This window comes from Zalophus californianus, chromosome 10 (genome assembly GCF_009762305.2).
Source record: "Zalophus californianus isolate mZalCal1 chromosome 10, mZalCal1.pri.v2, whole genome shotgun sequence".
Lineage (NCBI taxonomy): Eukaryota > Metazoa > Chordata > Mammalia > Carnivora > Otariidae > Zalophus > Zalophus californianus.
This window is the reverse complement of record NC_045604.1, coordinates 84,309,470-84,327,861: the sequence shown is the minus strand read 5'-3', so window position 1 is coordinate 84,327,861 and position 18,392 is coordinate 84,309,470. Positions and strand designations below refer to the sequence as shown.

At 44.7% G+C, this 18,392-nt stretch overlaps 1 protein-coding gene and 1 non-coding gene across 6 annotated transcripts in view; both read right to left on the bottom strand.

Moving 5' to 3' along the window:
- VPS35L (VPS35 endosomal protein sorting factor like) overlaps positions 1 to 18,392 on the bottom strand; it is a 118,444-nt gene that overhangs the window by 74,251 nt on the left and 25,801 nt on the right. For all 5 annotated transcript variants that reach the window (XR_003522932.2, XM_027610275.2, XM_027610276.2 and 2 more), the window contains 4 exons: positions 14,516 to 14,600; positions 7,575 to 7,634; positions 1,716 to 1,812; positions 960 to 1,007 (listed from right to left, as the gene is read on the bottom strand). Coding sequence is in view for 4 of the 5 variants with exons in the window: in XM_027610275.2 (XP_027466076.1) it covers positions 960 to 1,007; positions 1,716 to 1,812; positions 7,575 to 7,634; positions 14,516 to 14,600 (290 nt within the window). In the remaining variant the exon portion in view is untranslated. The remainder of the gene's footprint in view (positions 1 to 959; positions 1,008 to 1,715; positions 1,813 to 7,574; positions 7,635 to 14,515; positions 14,601 to 18,392) is intronic.
- Positions 6,315 to 6,450, bottom strand: LOC113933818. Its single transcript, XR_003523514.2, has one exon. It is a non-coding gene; the product is annotated as a U4 spliceosomal RNA (small nuclear RNA).

Genomic DNA, 18,392 nt, shown 5'->3' with positions numbered 1-18,392 from the left:
TAACTTACCGTCCTCTGCCCCACTCCTTCCTGGCACCCAACTCCTGGCACCTCAGGCTGGCATCAGCAATCCCCCATCAATGTGAACTGTGACTGATTTATTTCTCCTGCAACCTGGGACTTGCCTCTGCCTCAGGCATTACCTTCCCAAATGGTGAGGCAAAATAATTTCTTTTCAGGGCATTAAGAATCAATTAATTCTGAAAACCAGTTCATATTATTCCTAAAAAATACCCCAGACATCCTTAGATCCAAATCAAGTATATTTGGTACACATTCTAAACCCAATGAAAAGACTTCACTATGAAGCACCAGGAGTTGGCCCCTGGCTTCAGGGAGTTTATTATCTACAGGCTATTCAACATGACCTAGCGTTTTGTTGGCTCTGCAGAAAACAGATCTGGTTTCTCCCAGCCCTGGAAACTACTCTCAAAACAAGGCCCAAGAGGAGCATGGGGCTCAGGGGCAAAGGCTTTTGCTTCTGACAGCATCTTCATCACCATCTTCAGCAGCATCAGCAAATAGTGAGCATAGGCCCACTGGGTGGCAGGCAGTGCTCTCGACAAACCCTCACCGACCTCTTTTTATGGCCTTGTTCACAGAAGAGGAAACTGAGGGTCAGAGATGCTTCATAACTTGCCAAGACCACACAGCTACTAAAGGCAAAGCGAGGATTCTTCCATGAACCACTCAATCACCTTCTCCTAGCTTGAGTTTTCTTCTCCATCAAATAGGAATTATAATGGTATCTCTACCTAATCAAGTTTCCACTTAGATCAGAGGAGAAAATGCACGGAAGGTGCTTAGCACCAGGTCTGCTACATGCTAAGTACCCCAATGAATGATAGCTATTACACTGCCGTGTGTGTGTGTGTGTGTGTGTGTGTGTATGAGAGAGGGAGAGAGAGAGAGAGACTTCTTGAAAATGTTATGGTTCTAGACATTGAAGAAGAGCCTTACGTTTTGGAGAGGAACTTGTTACACTTCAGGATGGATGCTTCCACATAACTACAAAAACATCCTGTTAAGGAAGACATTTTCCAGATGGCCTGTTCCCTATGGCAAAGAGACAAGACCACTCATGAGCAGAACTTAGCATGACTTCTGGACACGGAACCACAATGGCTCTCACCAGCCTAGAGAATTGCATTAGCTAACAGCCTGTGGTTTCCATAGTTGGTTTTCAAGATTTCATACTTATTTAAAATACATTTTGGGGAAAAAATTGCATGCTGATTCACAGTTGCATGCTGAGGTTTTAAACTGTGTTTTGAGCACTTCCCATCGAGGCTTTATGGGGAAAGAATGAACTTTAGATAACCAAGATTCATTTGTGTATAAGTCAAACTCTGTTCTCCAAAACTGGCATCTGTGCAGGGAAGCCTGACCCTGTTCTTTCAAGTTTTTGGAACCAGAGAAAACACATAAAAATGAAGCATTTTAATTGAGAGAATTAATGTGGGAATGTTCCTCTAGGAAACAAAAGTCTGGTACATGGCATCATATTCAAAGAAAGAAAACAGAACACTATTTGGGGAGAGAGGAGTCCAAAGGCTTTGACAATGTGGCTGGCCCTGGATTTTCAAGCTAGCAACCGTAACGGGACAAAATTTTCAACAGGAATTTCAGGGCGTCCCATCACATGGCTTCCATTAATGGTGCAACTCTTTCAGCCTATCTTTAAAATCATCAGACCAAAAAAAAAAAAAAGGATACAATCTTGGAATGAGTTCCCTGATGGAAGCAATCTTGAAAAACCAATTTAAGCATGTTTCTTTGGCCGTGTCATTTACATTCTCTGGAGAGAAGTGATCTGAAATACAAAAACAATACCCATCAGGATCTGTTACAGCTGCCACGGGTCCTGAGATAGGAGAACATTACAATGGACAAGAAGGGGTGGCCTCCCCAGTTCTTCTAGGTCTTTCCTTCCAAGTATTAATATTATTAGGAAACAATTAGTGACAGTGAAAGCTTACATATGAGGCTTTCCAAGTGCTGCTCAGAGTGCTTTATAGACATCAGGTCACCTCATCCCCACAACATCCCTCCACAGTACATACTTTTTTTTTTTTAAGATTTTATTTATTTATTAGAGAGAGAGGGAGATAGCGGGCGAGAAAGAGCATGAGTGGGGGGGCAGGGAGGGACAGAGGGAAAAGGAGAGGGAGGAGAAGACTCCCTGCTGAGTGGGCAGCTCAACGCAGGGCTCGATCCCAGGACCCTGAGATCATGACCTGAGCTTTATTTTACTCTGACAGATGCAGAGACCAAGGCACAGACATGGTTAGGGCACACAGCAAGCAAAGGTCAGAGCTGCGATTCAACCCAGCTGGACACAATGGTGGAACCACCATCACCGACCTTGAATTATGAGAGCAACAAGACAGAAGTCAGGATCCCTGGCCGTAGGCTGGCTGCCCCACCAGCCCTGACCTTTTCATTGTTATTCTGAGTTTTCAGGCCCCGGCACCCAAGCCTGGTCTTGACATGCATCTTAATAAGGAATGGAAGAGCGTATGGAACAATGAGAACAACAATCAGCAACCCCCCACCCCCAAGACTCATCACCAACAAGGCCACTGTGGAACTCTCGCATAGAGAAATGATTTCTTCTAAACCATTTCCACATATTAGATTCCCACCCCACCGATGGATGTGCTTTATACTTCTGGCATTCAATCACAAAGGGGGGGCACCTGACTGGCTCAGCTGGTAGAGCATGCAACTCTTAATTGCAGGGTCATGAGTTCAAGCCCCACGTGTGGCACAGTTTACTTAAAATTAAAAAAAATAAATAAAAATAAAAAAGGGAGAAGTTAATCGCTTTAGAAGACAACAAACGAATTCTAGCTTGTTGTCCTCATCTTCGTTGTGCACAGAGTCATTTCTCGTCCCTGATTCTGCTTTCTGCAACTTGGTGGCACACAATTGAGGTGATCGAAATTCCAAAAGAATCAGCAAAAAGATAAACCTCCAGGTACTTCTTAGCAGAGAACAGTCACTAATCACACTTGCAGATATTTTGGAATTGCAATCTCAAGTATTTATCTATTTTTGGATGTTATGGAATGCGCTTCATTCATTCAAGAACTAGTCACTTGCCAGTTCCAAAGGGAAGGGAAATTACCATTTCCCATTTCCTGCCCTAAACCCATGCACTTAAAAGTAACTTTTTTTTTCAAGTTCCAAGAGATCCAGACAGGAAAAGATAAGGGTTATTCTTAAATTCATTTGTCAATCGTGCCTTGTAAAAAGGACGGGTGGGATTAATTTCCCTTCATAGGACTGAATCATGGGACCTGAAACCCAAAAGAAAAATAAGTCTCTGAGATCATCTAATAAAACCCCTCACTCTACCGACGAGGGAATGGAGACTCAGAAGAGAGCTGGCATTACCGTAAGCTACAGCCCACCAGCCCTGACAAGAGCCTTGTCTGCTGAAGCCCATGGTTGGACATGGGAGACCCCGGGGACACAGAAAGGCAAGCTGTCCTGGGTGTCCACATCGCCTGTAAGCTATACAATAATCTGCACATGCCAATACAAATGCTTCAGGCTTTCCTTCCAGCTCAAGAGATCATTTAAGAGAAAATGATGTTAAGGGAGGACTTTAAAATCCTGTAGCGAAGTGGGGCGCCTGGCTGACTCGGTCAGTAGAGCACGCAACTCTTCATCTTGGGGTCGTGAGTTGAAGCCCCATGATGGGCGTAGAGCTCACTCAAAAACTAAAAAATTGGGATGCCTGGGTGGCTCAGTTAAGCGGCTGCCTTCGGCCCGGGTCATGATCCCAGGGTCCTGGGATCGAGTCCCACATCGGGCTCCTTGCTCAGCAGGGAGCCTGCTTCTCCCTCTCTCTCCCTCTGCTTGTGCTCTGTCAAATAAAATAAAATCTTTAAAAAAAAAAAACTAAAAAATTAACTAATTAAAATCTTGTAGCAAGGTAAATCTTACATGCCTATACTTCATTTACTCAACACAAATGTTTTAAGAACCAACTAAAAGTAGTATTCTAGGCTCTGAAGAGATAAATAATACACAAGACAGACCCTGTCCTCATGAAGTTTATATTCCAGCAGAGGGAAAAACATAATAAACAGCAAAAAGAATAAGCTAGCAAGCAAACAAATCAGGTAATATCCAGTAATAGCCAACACTGTGAAAGATATAAAAGTATTAGACTAGACAGTGACTTTGGGGGTGCAGTTTCATTAGACAGGGTGGTCCCAGAAGACTCTGGCAGAGGTGGCATTTGAGCTGAGCCCTGAATTGCAAAAAGGAGCCAGCCATATTTAGATGTGGAGGAAATGTATTCCAGGAAGAGGAAACATCAAGTGCAAAGGTCCTGAGGTAGATATTACCTCTGGTCAAAGAAGAAAAAAAGCAAGCCAATGGGGTAAGCAGGAAGGAGAGAAGCAGGCACTGCACGCCAAGTCATACAGGGCTGTAGCCTTGGTAAGGAGCTGGAGAGTTTTTCTAGGTGCGACAGAAACTCCCTGAAGGGTTCTGGGCAGAGGAATGGCCTAACATGACATGATTTATACTTTAGCACTTAGGCTGCTTACACAGAGAATGAATTCAGAATGTGGAAATTAATTCAGAGATTTCAACGTAACAAAAAGCAAAGATTCTTCCTTCTATTCCCACTTATTTTTCTTTTATGGTGCTTCTTTTTTCAACCCTGAACTTCTGTGGGTATTTTAGGAGGAGGGAGGAGACCAGTGAGTCTAGTTCTCTTTCCTCTGCCAAGTCTCTACCCCAGAAGCGAGAGGTCTCTTTACATAACGGCGCATATAGGGATGTCATCTTAGTACGCGCCTCAAAGGCCAGGTCAATTAAGGACACTGCTTATCCAGATGCAGCCTACATCAGCCATGTGGAAAAACCGAAGATGGGAATGCCCACAGTTGACGACAGCTGCAACACGACAAACCCAAGTTCTTTCTCCCAAGATGGAAATAGTTACTTTATCACTTAGAGTAGACGGTCTCTCCACACACAGGCTGGATTAAGAAATGGTAGGGAAAAACTACCACATACAGTAGTATGTACTTTCCATGAACCCAAAGGACACTGGTATCCTTCTAAACTCATAAAATAGGTATGCATGCCTCAGTTCAAATTCCTGAAGGTGAAGGGCTCAAAAATTAAATTCACCAGTCAGAACTTGATTCGACTGGAAAGAATGAGTACACATGCCACCAGATTCCTCTCTGTACATAATTTCTTTAGGCAGAATTCCACACAGTCGATTTCAAAAGCTTTCTTCATAATTATTGTTAAGAGACATCCCCCAAATCACTGACATTTTTGAGAGAAATTTGCCCTTTTCCCTCTCAGGTTCTTGGAACCAGAGAACACTACGTGCAGATGAAGATTTTCACTGAAAGAAAAAAAAATAAGAAATTATTTTCAAGAAGAACAGAAGCCTGATTTGCATTGCTCGAGGTAAAAAAAAAAAAAATAGGTATTTTGGGGAAAGAAGAGTTTCCGTGATCAAAGTGCTAATTAATAAATTTAGACAAGGACTGGAAATGAATACAAAAATAGTCTTTTATCTTGAACTTTTATAGTTTAGGTAGGAGGTTGTTAGTAATTTTTCCTTAACTGGCTCTAAAATTATTGTTTGTATCCTTAGAGAAAATTGGGAGGAAGGAAAATTATTGCAGTAGATGTAATCTCAAAGGCCTCTGGGGGTTAGACAGGTAACAAATATTCTTATGTGGTTAGGTGTACAACAATAGGAAGTAGCAGACTGTGTATTAAAAAGCATGTTAAAAAATGCTGTTGGAGGGGCATCTGGGTGCTCTTGATTTCGGCTCAGGTCATGATCTCAGAGTCATGAGATCAAGCCCCAAGTCAGGTTCTGTGCTCAGTGGGGAGTCTGCTTGACATTTTCTCTCTCTCTCTCTCCCTCTGCCGCCCTCTCTAAAGTAAATAAATATTTTGGGGGGAAAATGCTGTTGTAGCAGTCAGTAGAGCATGCGACTCTTGATCTTAGGGTTAGGAGTTCAAGACCCATATTGGGTGTAGAGATTACTTAAAAATAAAAAGCCACAAAAAACACCTATTTGGGTTTAATTCTGCTTAGAGACGAGCATTTACTGCTGCTTACTTGTATGGCACACAAGTTGGCAAGTTTAAATTAAATAGGTGCACCTAGACTTCCCAAATCCTTAAAGCTGACAGAGAAGGCCTTTGCACTCAAGCTGGCCCCTGCCTACTTCTCCAGGCTCACTGCCTTCCAATCTTGAGATGCCTTAGAACATGGGAGGAGTGGTTAATAACATCACAGATGTGATGTGGTGTAGGGGAGGATCTAGAGCAGCACCAACCAATAGAAATACCACGTGAGCCATGTTCAAAGAGATTAAAACAAGTGAAATTTTAATTAGCAATAATCGCGCCTAGGACAAACTTCACTGGCTACGATACTGCCCTGTGCAAAGCTTAAAACAAGTGAAATTTTAGTAAAATGCCTCATTTAACCCAATTCACCCAAAATGTCATTTCAACATGCCATCAATTTTAAAAATCATCAGTGAGATACTTCATGGTCTTTTGTTTCTATTAAGTCTCTGAAATCCAATGTATTTTTATACACACAGCACACCCTCCATTTGGACTGGCCAGATCTCAAATGCCCCACATGACCCGTGGCCGCCATGTTGGACGGCACAGATCCAGCTTAAGAGCAAGGCTCCCACTAGCTGGCGACAGGGCTGAGGGCAAGTCCTTGGCTCTTCCCCCGTGGGTTTGCTCATCTGATACCAGATGACCCTTCCAGCCCCAAAGGTCTGTAGAGTTCTGTCTCTTTCTGAGAAAGAGCTGTATTAAATCATTTTTAAAATAACAGATACAGAGATGGATGAAAGAATTAATGAATAAGTGAACAGGCCAATTATGGGTTACGGTCGCTGATTCCATTATTTGGCTGAAAACAGGAGCAGTGGAAGCAAGCTTGTTGTGGTAACTTGTATGGATGAGAACGTTTCCTTACAGCAGCTCTAGAAACTTGAAAGGAGGGACAAGAAGTAAGAGAAGCCGCTGCTGAGAGTTCCATGTTGCCAGACAGATCGTCACCATTTATGTTACAACAGAGATTCATAATCAAGCTGTCCCATTTTAACCCCCTTAGAATTTAAAATGGATTGGCAATAAATTTAATGCACACATCACTTAAGTATCTGTTATCGATTCCTTTGACATTGTTCTTTAGCATATATAAAGTTGGTTTCTGCAATTTGCTTCTCAGGAGAGAGATGCAGGAAAAAAATGTCAGGCAGTGGAGGGATTTAAGTTGATATAAAAGGTCAGCTGAATCTAGTTGCAATATCTTTTTATTTTCCTGGATTCCAAGTACTTGCCCAAATTCTTAGCCAGGCCATTTGAAAACCTTCTAATTTTTTTTTTAGAAAACTGAGATGATCAGAAATCTGCAAAGGTGTTTCTTCTACTTTTAACACACCAAAAACAAAGTAAATCTTATACTGAGTCTCCATAAATCCTGACTTGATAGAAACCTAATCACAACTCCAGGGCAGAACGAAACCAGTAGAACAGCTCTGACATTACCTGGTAAGACGCTGCGGTTATCCACACACATGGAGAAGATGCGTTCATACACGAGCTTTCCTGGGGAGAAAAGGACAGATGGTGTTAGCATCCCGCTCTTCAGGAGTGAACACTAAATAAACGTTTGTTAATTAGGGACGGAGCCGGCTTGGCCCAGAGCACTTTAACTTGTGATGGTATGCTGCCACCTAGTGGGACAAATTTTAAGCCGCGTTTCTTTTGTTTCTGTTTTTAATAAAAGTGCGGACTTCTACTTTCTGCGAGGCAGAGAAGTCATCCTTCTCCCCTTAGAGAGGGAAACTTAGGGCCAAGGGGACCTCGGGCACCTCCATTCACTCATCAGCAAATCATCCATGTTGTGCTTCTAAGCCAGAGGCTGCAGATGGGCAGCCTGTGGGTAGAATCCAGCCAGGGATCCATTTTGTTTGGTCCACAACACAAAGGCCCACAAAGTGCTTTAACTTTTTTTTTTTTTTAATTAGTTGCCAACAGGTTAAAAACTTCGTTCATGTGAAAAACCCGATTTCCTGCTTCTTCACAAATGATGTGCCAAAAATGGCCCATATCCCTACAGGATAAAAATGAGCTATGACAGGGGCACTTGGGTGGCTCAGTCAGTTAAGCGTCTGCTTTCAGCTCAGGTCATGATCCCAGGGTCCTGGGGTGGAGCCCGCATCACACTCCCTGCTCAGTGGGGAGCCTGCTTCTCCCTCACCCTCTGCCTGCTGCTCCCCCTCCTTGTGCTCTCAAATCTTTAAAAAGTCTCTTTAAAAAAAAAAAAAAAATGAACAAGCTATGACAAATTAGTAGCTGACTCTTCAAATGGCATATATACCACCCAGTTTGTCCCAGCTTCCACCATGCTGTCTCTCAGCAACTGTCTGGCGCACTCATTTATGCGATCTGCCTGGTGCCGAGAAGCATCGAAATTTGAGATTCAACAAGCAAGTGCTACAAGGGTAGAAATTTGGGTCTGTTTTGCTCACGGATATATCCCCAGTACTAAGATCAGTGACTGGCACACCGTGGACGCTCAGTATTTGCTAGATGCATAAACATATTTTAGGTGATGTGGGTCCTAGGTCACTGCTGCAAGGACTCAAATCTGCTACTGTAGCTCAAAAGCAATCACAGACAATGTATAAGCAAATAGATGTGGTTGGTCATGTTCCAATAACAATAACAAAACTTTACTTACAAAAGCAAGTGGGCAGGGTAGACTTGGTCCACAAACCACCCCTTAATCTAGGACTAAAAGCTTTATTTATTCTGTGTTATTTTAGAAAATACTATCAACATCAAAGGGATAAAAATTATAGTTCTATTCCTTTCCTGGAGTCTTCCAAATCACCTTTAATGTCAAAAGTATTTCCCTGAGCCCTTGCGTTATTTTTTGCCCCCATAACCCCATCATTCAGGGAAGCAAAGAAACACACAACCGGTCCTCACATGGAAAAAGAGACAGACAGGAAGTTCTAAGAACGTGAAGTCAAATGACTTCACCAAGAAATGACACCAGGCTAGGGCAAAGGGCAGGAAGCCGCCCAAGAGAAGAGGAGCCATCTGGGTGCCTCTCCCAAGGGGGGACTACTTACATTACAATCACATAAAGACACCTGTTGAAAAGGCACATTCCTGGGGCCCACCTCAGAGCTAGTGCAAAATAGTATTTTGGAGGGTGAGGACTAGGAATATGAATTTTGAATAACCTTAGCTAGGCAATTCTTGTCTACACTCAAGCGTGAGGACCATGGATTTAGACAAGCACCATGGGTCTCACAGCTAAAACTTGCCTTGGGCATGGGAATCTCTAAAAACAGTGACAAGCCCCCTCTTCCCTCTAAACTAGTGGTTCCCAACCGTGGCTAAACACTCGAAGCACCCGGGGCGCCTGAAAGTAGGCTGGTGTCTGTGTCTATCCCCAGAGGTTCTGACAGAAGTGATCTGGGGTCCAGCTTGACCATTGGGAGTGTTTTTAAAGCTCCCCAGGTGTGCAGCCGAGGATGAAAACCCCTGCTCTACACCATCAGTTCAATTGAGAAGCTCGCAGGAAGCCTCAGGGAATAAACCCCAGTTCTCAAAGCCACCTGCCTTTTTCCTCCTGGCCAGAAGTGCTTTCCTTACCTGCGGCCATGGGCTCCCATGGCAGCCACACCTGGGGCCATGATGGGCCTCCTCTTGAGGACCACAGAACATGGCACTGGGACTGCATATAATTTTTACCTTGGGCCATCACACAGCAAGCCATGCTGGTCACCTCTCACCTATGGTACATGGACCAGACTTAAGAGCACAAAACGCCTTTACTTGCTCCACAAAAAGCCTGCCATCCCTCTAAAACCACAATGTGTATAGTGTACCTTCATATGCTAAGGGGCCTTCAACTACAAAATCATTTTTGGCCAAACGAGTTTGGTGAGCATTTTTTTCCTTTGTTAGGTTAGTGGACAGTCTTGAGAAATAATACCTGATCCTAGATTTATTTCCTTTCCCAACTGTCTTACAAATCAAGAACACTAAAATAGATAAATAATTTTCTGAGCACTAACTTTGCGCCAGGTACTTTCAAAGTTGCTTACATGATCCTGCCAGCAAACTCTTAGAAGAGGAAAAACGTTATATGCTTCCTATGTATTCTCTTAATTCCCTCCAGAAAACCCCAGAGGCAGCATCTATTATGCCCATTTTGCAGGAGGAAACCAAGTGTTTCTTGGTCAGATGCACTCGACTCTGGAACAGGACACACAGGCGTGAGGCGTGGGGCGTGGGGCGTGGGGCGTGGGGCGTGGGCCGAGAGACTCCAGAGCCCAGCTCTGTGCTCGGTGACTCCAGTGAAATCTCCCTTGAAGTCCAGCATGCATCTTCCCATCTGCACATGCTCAGGGCCATGTCCCACATCCCTGCCCAGCAAGATGCTCCCACCTTCGGTCAATCCTGTCAACCACTAAACACCAGCCCGCCTACGGTCAAGCACCTCCCTACAGAGCACCATTAGGACAATGCACACAAGCCAGATCACAGCGCTCCGAACTTCCACCCAAGCAAGGCAGACTGCCACCCGTTTTGTGAAAGGTGAAAACATTTTGTTACGGGCAGAGCACAACAGTCTCCTTGAGCACCTGCAGATGCAGTCTGCCTCACAATCCTGAGGAATACTAATCACAACAGGTCCTGACAAGGGCAGCCTATTTTCAGGCGCCCCGGGTGCTTTAAGTGTTTAGCCACGGTTGGGGACCACTGGTTTAGAGGTAAGAGGGGGGCTTGTCACTGTTTTTAGAGATTCCCAGGCCCAAGGCAAGTTTTAGCTCCGAGACCCGTGGTGCTTGTCTAAATCCATGGTCCTCACACTTGAGTGTCGACCACTGAGATGTGGAGGAAGGAGAATGACGTCAAAGGCCGATACCTCATTTGAATGTTCGGTTTCAAAAAAGAAAAATACTCCTGGGGGCGCCTGGGTGGCTCAGTTGGTTAAGCGACTGCCTTCGGCTCAGGTCATGATCCTGGAGTCCCGGGATCGAGTCCCACATCGGGCTTCCTGCTCAGCGGGGAGTCTGCTTCTCCCTCTGACCCTCTTTCCTCTCGTGCTCTCTATCTCTCATTCTCTCTCTCTCTCTCAAATAAATAAATAAAATCTTTAAAAAAAAAAAAGAAAAAAGAAAAATACTCCTCTGATACGAAATTCAAAAAAGGCTGTAGAAGGTATGAGGGAAGTTTCTCTCTGGCCCATCCCCATCCACTCCACGGCCCCCACCGGCCTCTGAGGACTCCCACTGCTACTGAATTTCTTGGACATCCTTCTAAATGTTTCTTCAGGCAAATAAAAGGGAATGTGAACAAGTATTCTAATTTCTCCTCCTCTCTTACACAAACAGAACATACTTTACAGCTGTTCTGCATTTTGATTTTTTCACGTGATGACATATATACCCCGGAGATCTCTCCACACCGGAATGCAGAGCACACCCTCACTCTTTCTTGTGGGCTTCCTATGCTCCGGGGTACAGATGGACCCTCGTTTATGTAACTGGTCCCCCAGTGATGGCCACTTGGGTTGTTTCCAGGATTCCGCTATCACAAATGGGATGAATTCCCAGAGGTGAAGATGCCAGGGTCAAATTAACACACATTTGTAATTTTCATGGAGAGCAACATTTCCCCCATGAGCCAAGTACAAGAGAAACAAAACAGGTCTTTGACTACAGAGAAGACTCAGAATCCCAGGCCTGCCGCTTACTGCCCACCTTGCGACCCTGGGAGAGCTACTTTACTTCTCTGTGCCTCAGGCCCCTCACCTGTGAAATGGGGTCATTAGAGACCCCACCTCACAGGTTGTGATGAAGACAACGTGATGTAATATCTCTAAAGCACCCAGAACAGAGTCAGGCCCAAGGACATTATTTGTTGAGGGTTTATCACTGCTGTTACCAATTCTCAGCCCAGCTAATCTCTGGGATAGGGCAAAAACAGGCATGTGCACCATATCCCGGCCTGCCAAGGGAGGGGACTGGGATGATGCCAGCAGAGGCTGACGGATCGGCTGCCCAAAATTCTCACAAGGTTAATGTCCGGATCTGGCCAGGCTTGTAGGTTAGAAGCTGATCCATCGTGCTAGTCTCACTCAGAATGCTGACTCATGCAGAAGAAACTTGCAGGAGGCAGGTGAGGGAAACCAGAAGGCTGGTGTGTTAACCCACCATGACAAATAGAACTGTCAGGAGAACCAGACACAACCACCGACCTCTCTCCCTGACTGATGTCCTCGCTGCTGAAGGCAAGCTGCACATGGGGACAAATCAAGGCCCAAGGGGCGTATGACTGAGTATCTATTCTGAGAGCCTAACTCACCCATCCATTCTGCAAATCCATTCATTTTCTCCATCTCCGCCATCTCCCCAGCCTCCCACCTGAAGTGCTAGCCACGCTCCCTGAGCCACCTCCGCCCTATAGTCTCAACAAGCAGCCAGTAAAACTTAAATCATCACATTCCTGCTCGCCTTAACACTCCCAGTGGTTCCTTATGTTCTCAGGGTCAAAGCCCAAGTCCTCCCAATGGCCCACAAGGCCCGCCAGGACCTCCAGCCATGTCAGCTCCTGAGCCACCACCCGGCACACCCCCTCCAGCCATCCCAGCCTCTTCAAACCTGCCAGGCACGCTCCTCCCCCAGGGACTTTGCACCCCCTGTCCTCGGCCTAACATGGCTGCACTCTCCCTCCCCCAGAGAGCATGTGGCTCATCTCTCCTCTCCTTCAAGCACTTGCTCAAATAGCGACGTCTCAGCAGGGCCTCCTGTGACCACCCTAACTAAAACCACAGTCTCCTCCACCCCTTACCCTCCTCTGTTTTGTGTTTTCCCTCCACGCTACTGATCATCATCTAACATACAATTGGGTTTACTTACTTGTTTTGTAAATCCCTTTTACCAGAACATAAGCCCCCAAAAGTGAGGATTTTTGTCTCTTCTTGCTGATACATCCTTGGCACTCCACAGAGTGCCTGGGCCACCTGACCCTGATTGGCCGTCACTCAGCCAGGCCATCTCTTCTTGGGGTCCAGTTAGCTCCCATCCCCCTGTCTTCTGGCAACATCATCACCTTTCTTGTTTGGGGTGATCCAGGCCTGGATAATCTGCTAATTCATCCTGCCAGATACCAAAAATGACTCAGAAACTGACTTGTGATCCAACCAGGCCAAGGAGATAGAATTCTGGGACTTTTCATTGTAGGCTTGGAAGAAAAAAGCTCTTCCCTTGTCCTGGGACTACCGGCGGAAGAACTGATACAAGTGGAGAACACCTTGCAGAGTTTGAGAACGAGCAGACCCCAAGGGCAAGTACTAGAAAATACCAACACACTGTTTGAGTTCCTGAATCCAGAAACTACTCCTGGACTTTTCAACATAAGCCAATAAATACCCGCTTTTCCCAAGATTAGGAGTTAGACCTTTTTTATATCATTTGTTCTAGCTACTACACTCAGACCCCAGTCTCTTGTGAAGCAAATGGGGGTCTCTGCTTGATATTTTGTTTTCTGCCATACTAGATCTTTCTATGGGCTTCAGATGAGACTTGCTGGGTTGGGAGTCCACTGGTCCCTCCTTGGCAAGAAAGCAAATGTCTCTGTTCTGATCTGCTAGGTGTTGGGCTCTCAGAAGACGATTCTGTCTGCTAGTTCTTGGGGAGAACCTTGCCACTGAACATCATTTAGAGTTTATAGAGGGCTGAATGGCTTGATGCTCTGGCCACCGATGACCACCAAGGAGCACAAAAGCCCCCTGTGTCTCCAGAGGGGCCCCAGGCTCTTCTCTTCAGTCTAGATCATTCTGCCTGATGGGGAGAGCATGGGACAAAGGGCAGCCGTGACGTGGCAGGAAACCTCACAAGAGCTGTTGTAATCGGTCCAGGCAGGAGAGGACTGTGGCTTGGACTATGGTGTTCAGTGAAGACAGATAAAAACAGACAAAGTGGAGGGACACCCAGGAGACCGAAGAACCTGGTGATGGATTGGACATGGGGCGCAGGGGAGAAGATTCTCACATTTCCAGCTCGGGCACGGGGTACATTCCCTGGGACAGAAACCCACTGCAGGTGCTGGGAAGAGAAGCCGAGTTCGGTTCTGACAAAGTGAGTTCCAGGTACCATGACATGTTAAGGGACGGGAGTTGGTTTAGACCGGATGTGTGCTCCCCAGCTCCCCCATGCTTCACCTGCTTGCTTCACTAGCCTCTCAGAAGGTTAGAAAACAGGTCATTTAGGATTCTCTAAAAACGGCACCCTTGTTAATGAGTGGGGGCAGGGCGGTTGTTTGGTCTTCCTCATGTTTCACCCAACTACTTAAACCACAACAGAAATTAAAGCAACACTACCACCCAACTTCTGGCAAAAAAAAAAAAAAAAAAAAAAAATGTATTTCCTAGATTGAAGATGAACAGGACTAGTACTTACCAAATGTATCAAGTATGTCGGTGATAAGGACAAATTTGCTTGGGTAGAACTGAATAACGCCTGTGTCTGAAAGAAGCTTTGAACACTAAAAAAAAAAGAGAAGAGAGAAGGAAATTCACTGTGTCGTGTCTGACTTGGTTGCAATGCTCCAGGCCTGGAAAATTAATTTCTACAAACAAGCACAGGTGCTTTCCATGTGCCAAGCCCCATGCCAGACATTGGAAACATAATGAGAAGCAAAACCACTGTCCCTCTGACAAGGTGTTGGGGGGCAGACCGCTCACTACAGAGCCTCTTATAGAAACACTCCATCACATCCCTCCCAAGAAAGCCACAGGACTGAGGACTCTTATCCAGAAGGGTCTTTGCTTATACACTGAACGAGGGTCAGCATCAAAGTCACCAAGAGAGGTCAAGGACACCTCTCCCATCAATGTTCTCACAAACGACTCCAGCTTTGTTCCAAGTGCTTTGCAGCACAGCTTCCTCTGGTTTATCTCAGGATGGTCTTGCTTCTTCAACATTCTTTTCTATGAAATGACGCCGTAAGTACATCTCCAGGGTTTCTTAAACGAGCAACTATTTTTTTTTTTAATTGAAGTATAGTTGACACACAATGTTAGTTTCAGGTGTACAACATAGCATTGTTGCATATTATTATACATTATAGACAACTCTATACAGCTCACAAGTGTAGCTACCATCCGTCACCATAAAACATTATCACAATAGCAATGACTATATTCCCTATGCTGTACATTTTATCCCCATAGCATCTATTATTTATTCTCACTTCCAAATTTCCCTCTAAAAGGAAACATGACAAGCTTCAAAGAGCACATTTGCCTGTAACTATGATATGCAACACTAGGAACATTTTGCTCAATCCCTATGCCTGTATCACTCACACCAAAGGGCCCTTGACATGTTCAGATCTTTTTTTATTTTTTAGAGACAGAGCGTGAGAGCGTGAGCCAGGAGGGGCAGGGGGAGGAGAGAGAGAATCCCAAGCAGGCTCCATGCTCAGCATGGAGCCCAACACGGTGCTCAATCCCAGGACCCTGTGATCATGACCTGAGGTGAAATCATGAGTTGGACGCTCTACCGACTGAGCCACCCAGGCACCCCGACACGTTCAGAACGTTTAATGGAAGACTACAGCCACAAAACGTGGCCCTAAACACCCCAGATTAAGTCATCTTTTATGATCAGAAACAAAAAATCTGTTTCTTCTTTGGAGAACAAAACTTAATGCCCTGAAATCTTTACGAATTCAAAAGTAAGCACAAGGAACTAAATAATTTGCCATCTTCTATCATTCCAATGCTTGACCTTTAGATACAAATATGTCACTTAAAAACAAAAGACAGAGTCCGTTAATATGCATTTCCAAAGTGCAAAGATTGGAAATAATGTCTGTCATATCAAGAGGTAGGCTGATATGGGTTTTCCGTTTGGCATTGTCACCCAATTTCTAAATTGTTAAATTCACAAAGTTTCTCCTTAGCATTACAGCCTAAAGGCAAACAACATTTCTGTTTTGTGAAACACCCTCTTACAGCCACATGTTTTTGGGGGGGGGGGGTGTGGGGGAGAGAAGGGCGAGGGAAACGTAAGCTGTTAAAACAATGGTGTTGACACCAAACGTGGCATTTGGACGTTCGTAGAAATCCATTTCCAGATGCCTTGCTTTGTGTTCTTCATATGCCCTTTATGTGAGCTCCAACTTCAACAACTGCCCCATGAGATTTCAGGGCTTGGAAAAAGCAAACAACTCTGAATCCTAGAGACTGTTTACAATACATAGCCCTCGGTTCCTAGGGATGTGACGTCTCCTGAGTTCCAACCCAGAGCCCCTCAGAGAGGAGTTACTGCCCAGTGGTGAGATGAGAAGACAGAATTCAAACAGAAGATTGCAAATTAAACACAGCTGGGGCTTCCCAACATCTGTGTACTGATTTTTCTCCCAAGCTGGTATCACGGAACATACATTTCACACGAGAGAACAGGAAGCGGAATTTTTTTTTTAGGTCCACAGTTAAAGTCGTAATCAGGTCCTAAAATGAAGTTCCCCTTAAATCACTATTTTGAAGATGCCAGATTTTTAAAGCCTTGGTGCAGTTTCCTAAACAAAAATTAGGCTTCCTAGGGTGTGTGTTAAAATTACAGATTCTTGGGGCACCTGGGTGGCTCAGCTGGTTAAGTGTCCAACTCTTGATCTCGGGGTTGTGAGCTGGAGTCTTGTGCTGGGCTCCATGCTGGGCATAGAACCTACCATAAAAAAAAAAAAAAAAAAAGATTCCCTGGCTCCATGCCAAACCTACTGGTCAAAACCTCCAGCCGAGGTACCAGGGAATCAGTATTTTTAACAAGGGCTTCAGGTGACAGCAGCGCTGGAACCCAGGACACACTGCGTTTGTGATAGCCACAATCTGCAGCATACTCCGAACGGACTGAGCATCCCACAGCCCAAGCGTTCTCAGCTCTGGAATCATCTGGGAAGCTTTTAGAAATAATGGCATCTGGGTCTCACTCCCAGAGATTCTGATCAAGCTGGTCTGGGGTGCAGCTCAGACTCAGGACATTTTTAAAGCTCCCAAGGGATTCTGATGTGCAGCCCAGGTGGAGAAGCACCATGGCAGACACTTCCTGAACGGCTGACTGATAAACTACTCTGCCTGAAATACTTGCTATGGAACTGATTAGCACTGCTGGAAAAATACTAAAAGGGTGTTTTTCATTTTTTCCAATTAGCAACATTCTACAAGGACACTAGGCAGTTTCTAGAATTCAATATATATCTACATATATACATATTGGATATGTATATATTTATATACATATACATATATTAAATAGCCCAAACAAAAGGATACAGTAAAACATAACCTAAAGCCGCAAACTAAGAAAGGAAGATGGATCAAAAGAAGCAAGCAAGCAGACTAATCAGAAGACAATTACTACCAAAGATACATGGAAAAAAATCTTAAAAATAAGAAAAATACAAACACCATTAATGGAAAAAATGAGCAAGAAGAATCAACCAAAGCCACTCTATGGAGAAGGAAACCCCAGCAGCCAATAAACATGTGAAAAGAGGCTCAAAATTATAATCAGGGAACTGCAAATTAAAACCACAATACAATATGATTTTATTACCTTCTAAATTGGAAAAATGATAAACAGAAAGTCCGCTCATACCAAATGTTGTGAGGCCACTCAACAGCACAGACTCAAACAGCCCGAGTGCTGCTAGGAGTGCGCGGGGGCACAGCTGCGAGGGAAAGCAATCTGGCATTGCCCGGTCAAGCTCAAGAGGCACATGTCCAGCACCCAAGCAATTCCACTCTCAGCTATGGGTCCTCACCTCCAGAGGGGCCAGCAGACTTGTCCAGGAGTGATCTTGGCAACACCGTTCATAACAAAGAAGAAAAAAGGAAAAACCAGATGCCCATCGACAGAAAGAATGATGCATATTTTATGCATCAGGAGACGCACTACTGTTAAAATGGCAAATCTCTCTAACTGACCTAACAAAGTCAACACAATCCCCATCAAAATCCCAGTTTGGGGGTGGGGGGTGAGGACAGGGCAGGTAGATATAGGCGCATACTAAAAATCACATAGAAATGCAAAGGACCCAGGATAGCCAAAATAATTCTGTGGGGCAAAAAAAAAAAAAAAAAAGAACCAAGTTAAAAGACTTACACTAACCAGTTTCAAAATTTACCATAGGGGCGCCTTTGTGGCACAGTCGGTTAAGCGTCCAATTCTTGATTTTGGCTCAGGTCCTGATCTCAGGGTCATGAGATCGAGCCTCGTGTCAGGCTCTCCGCTCGGCATTTTTTTTTTTTTTAAGATTTTATTTATGCATTTG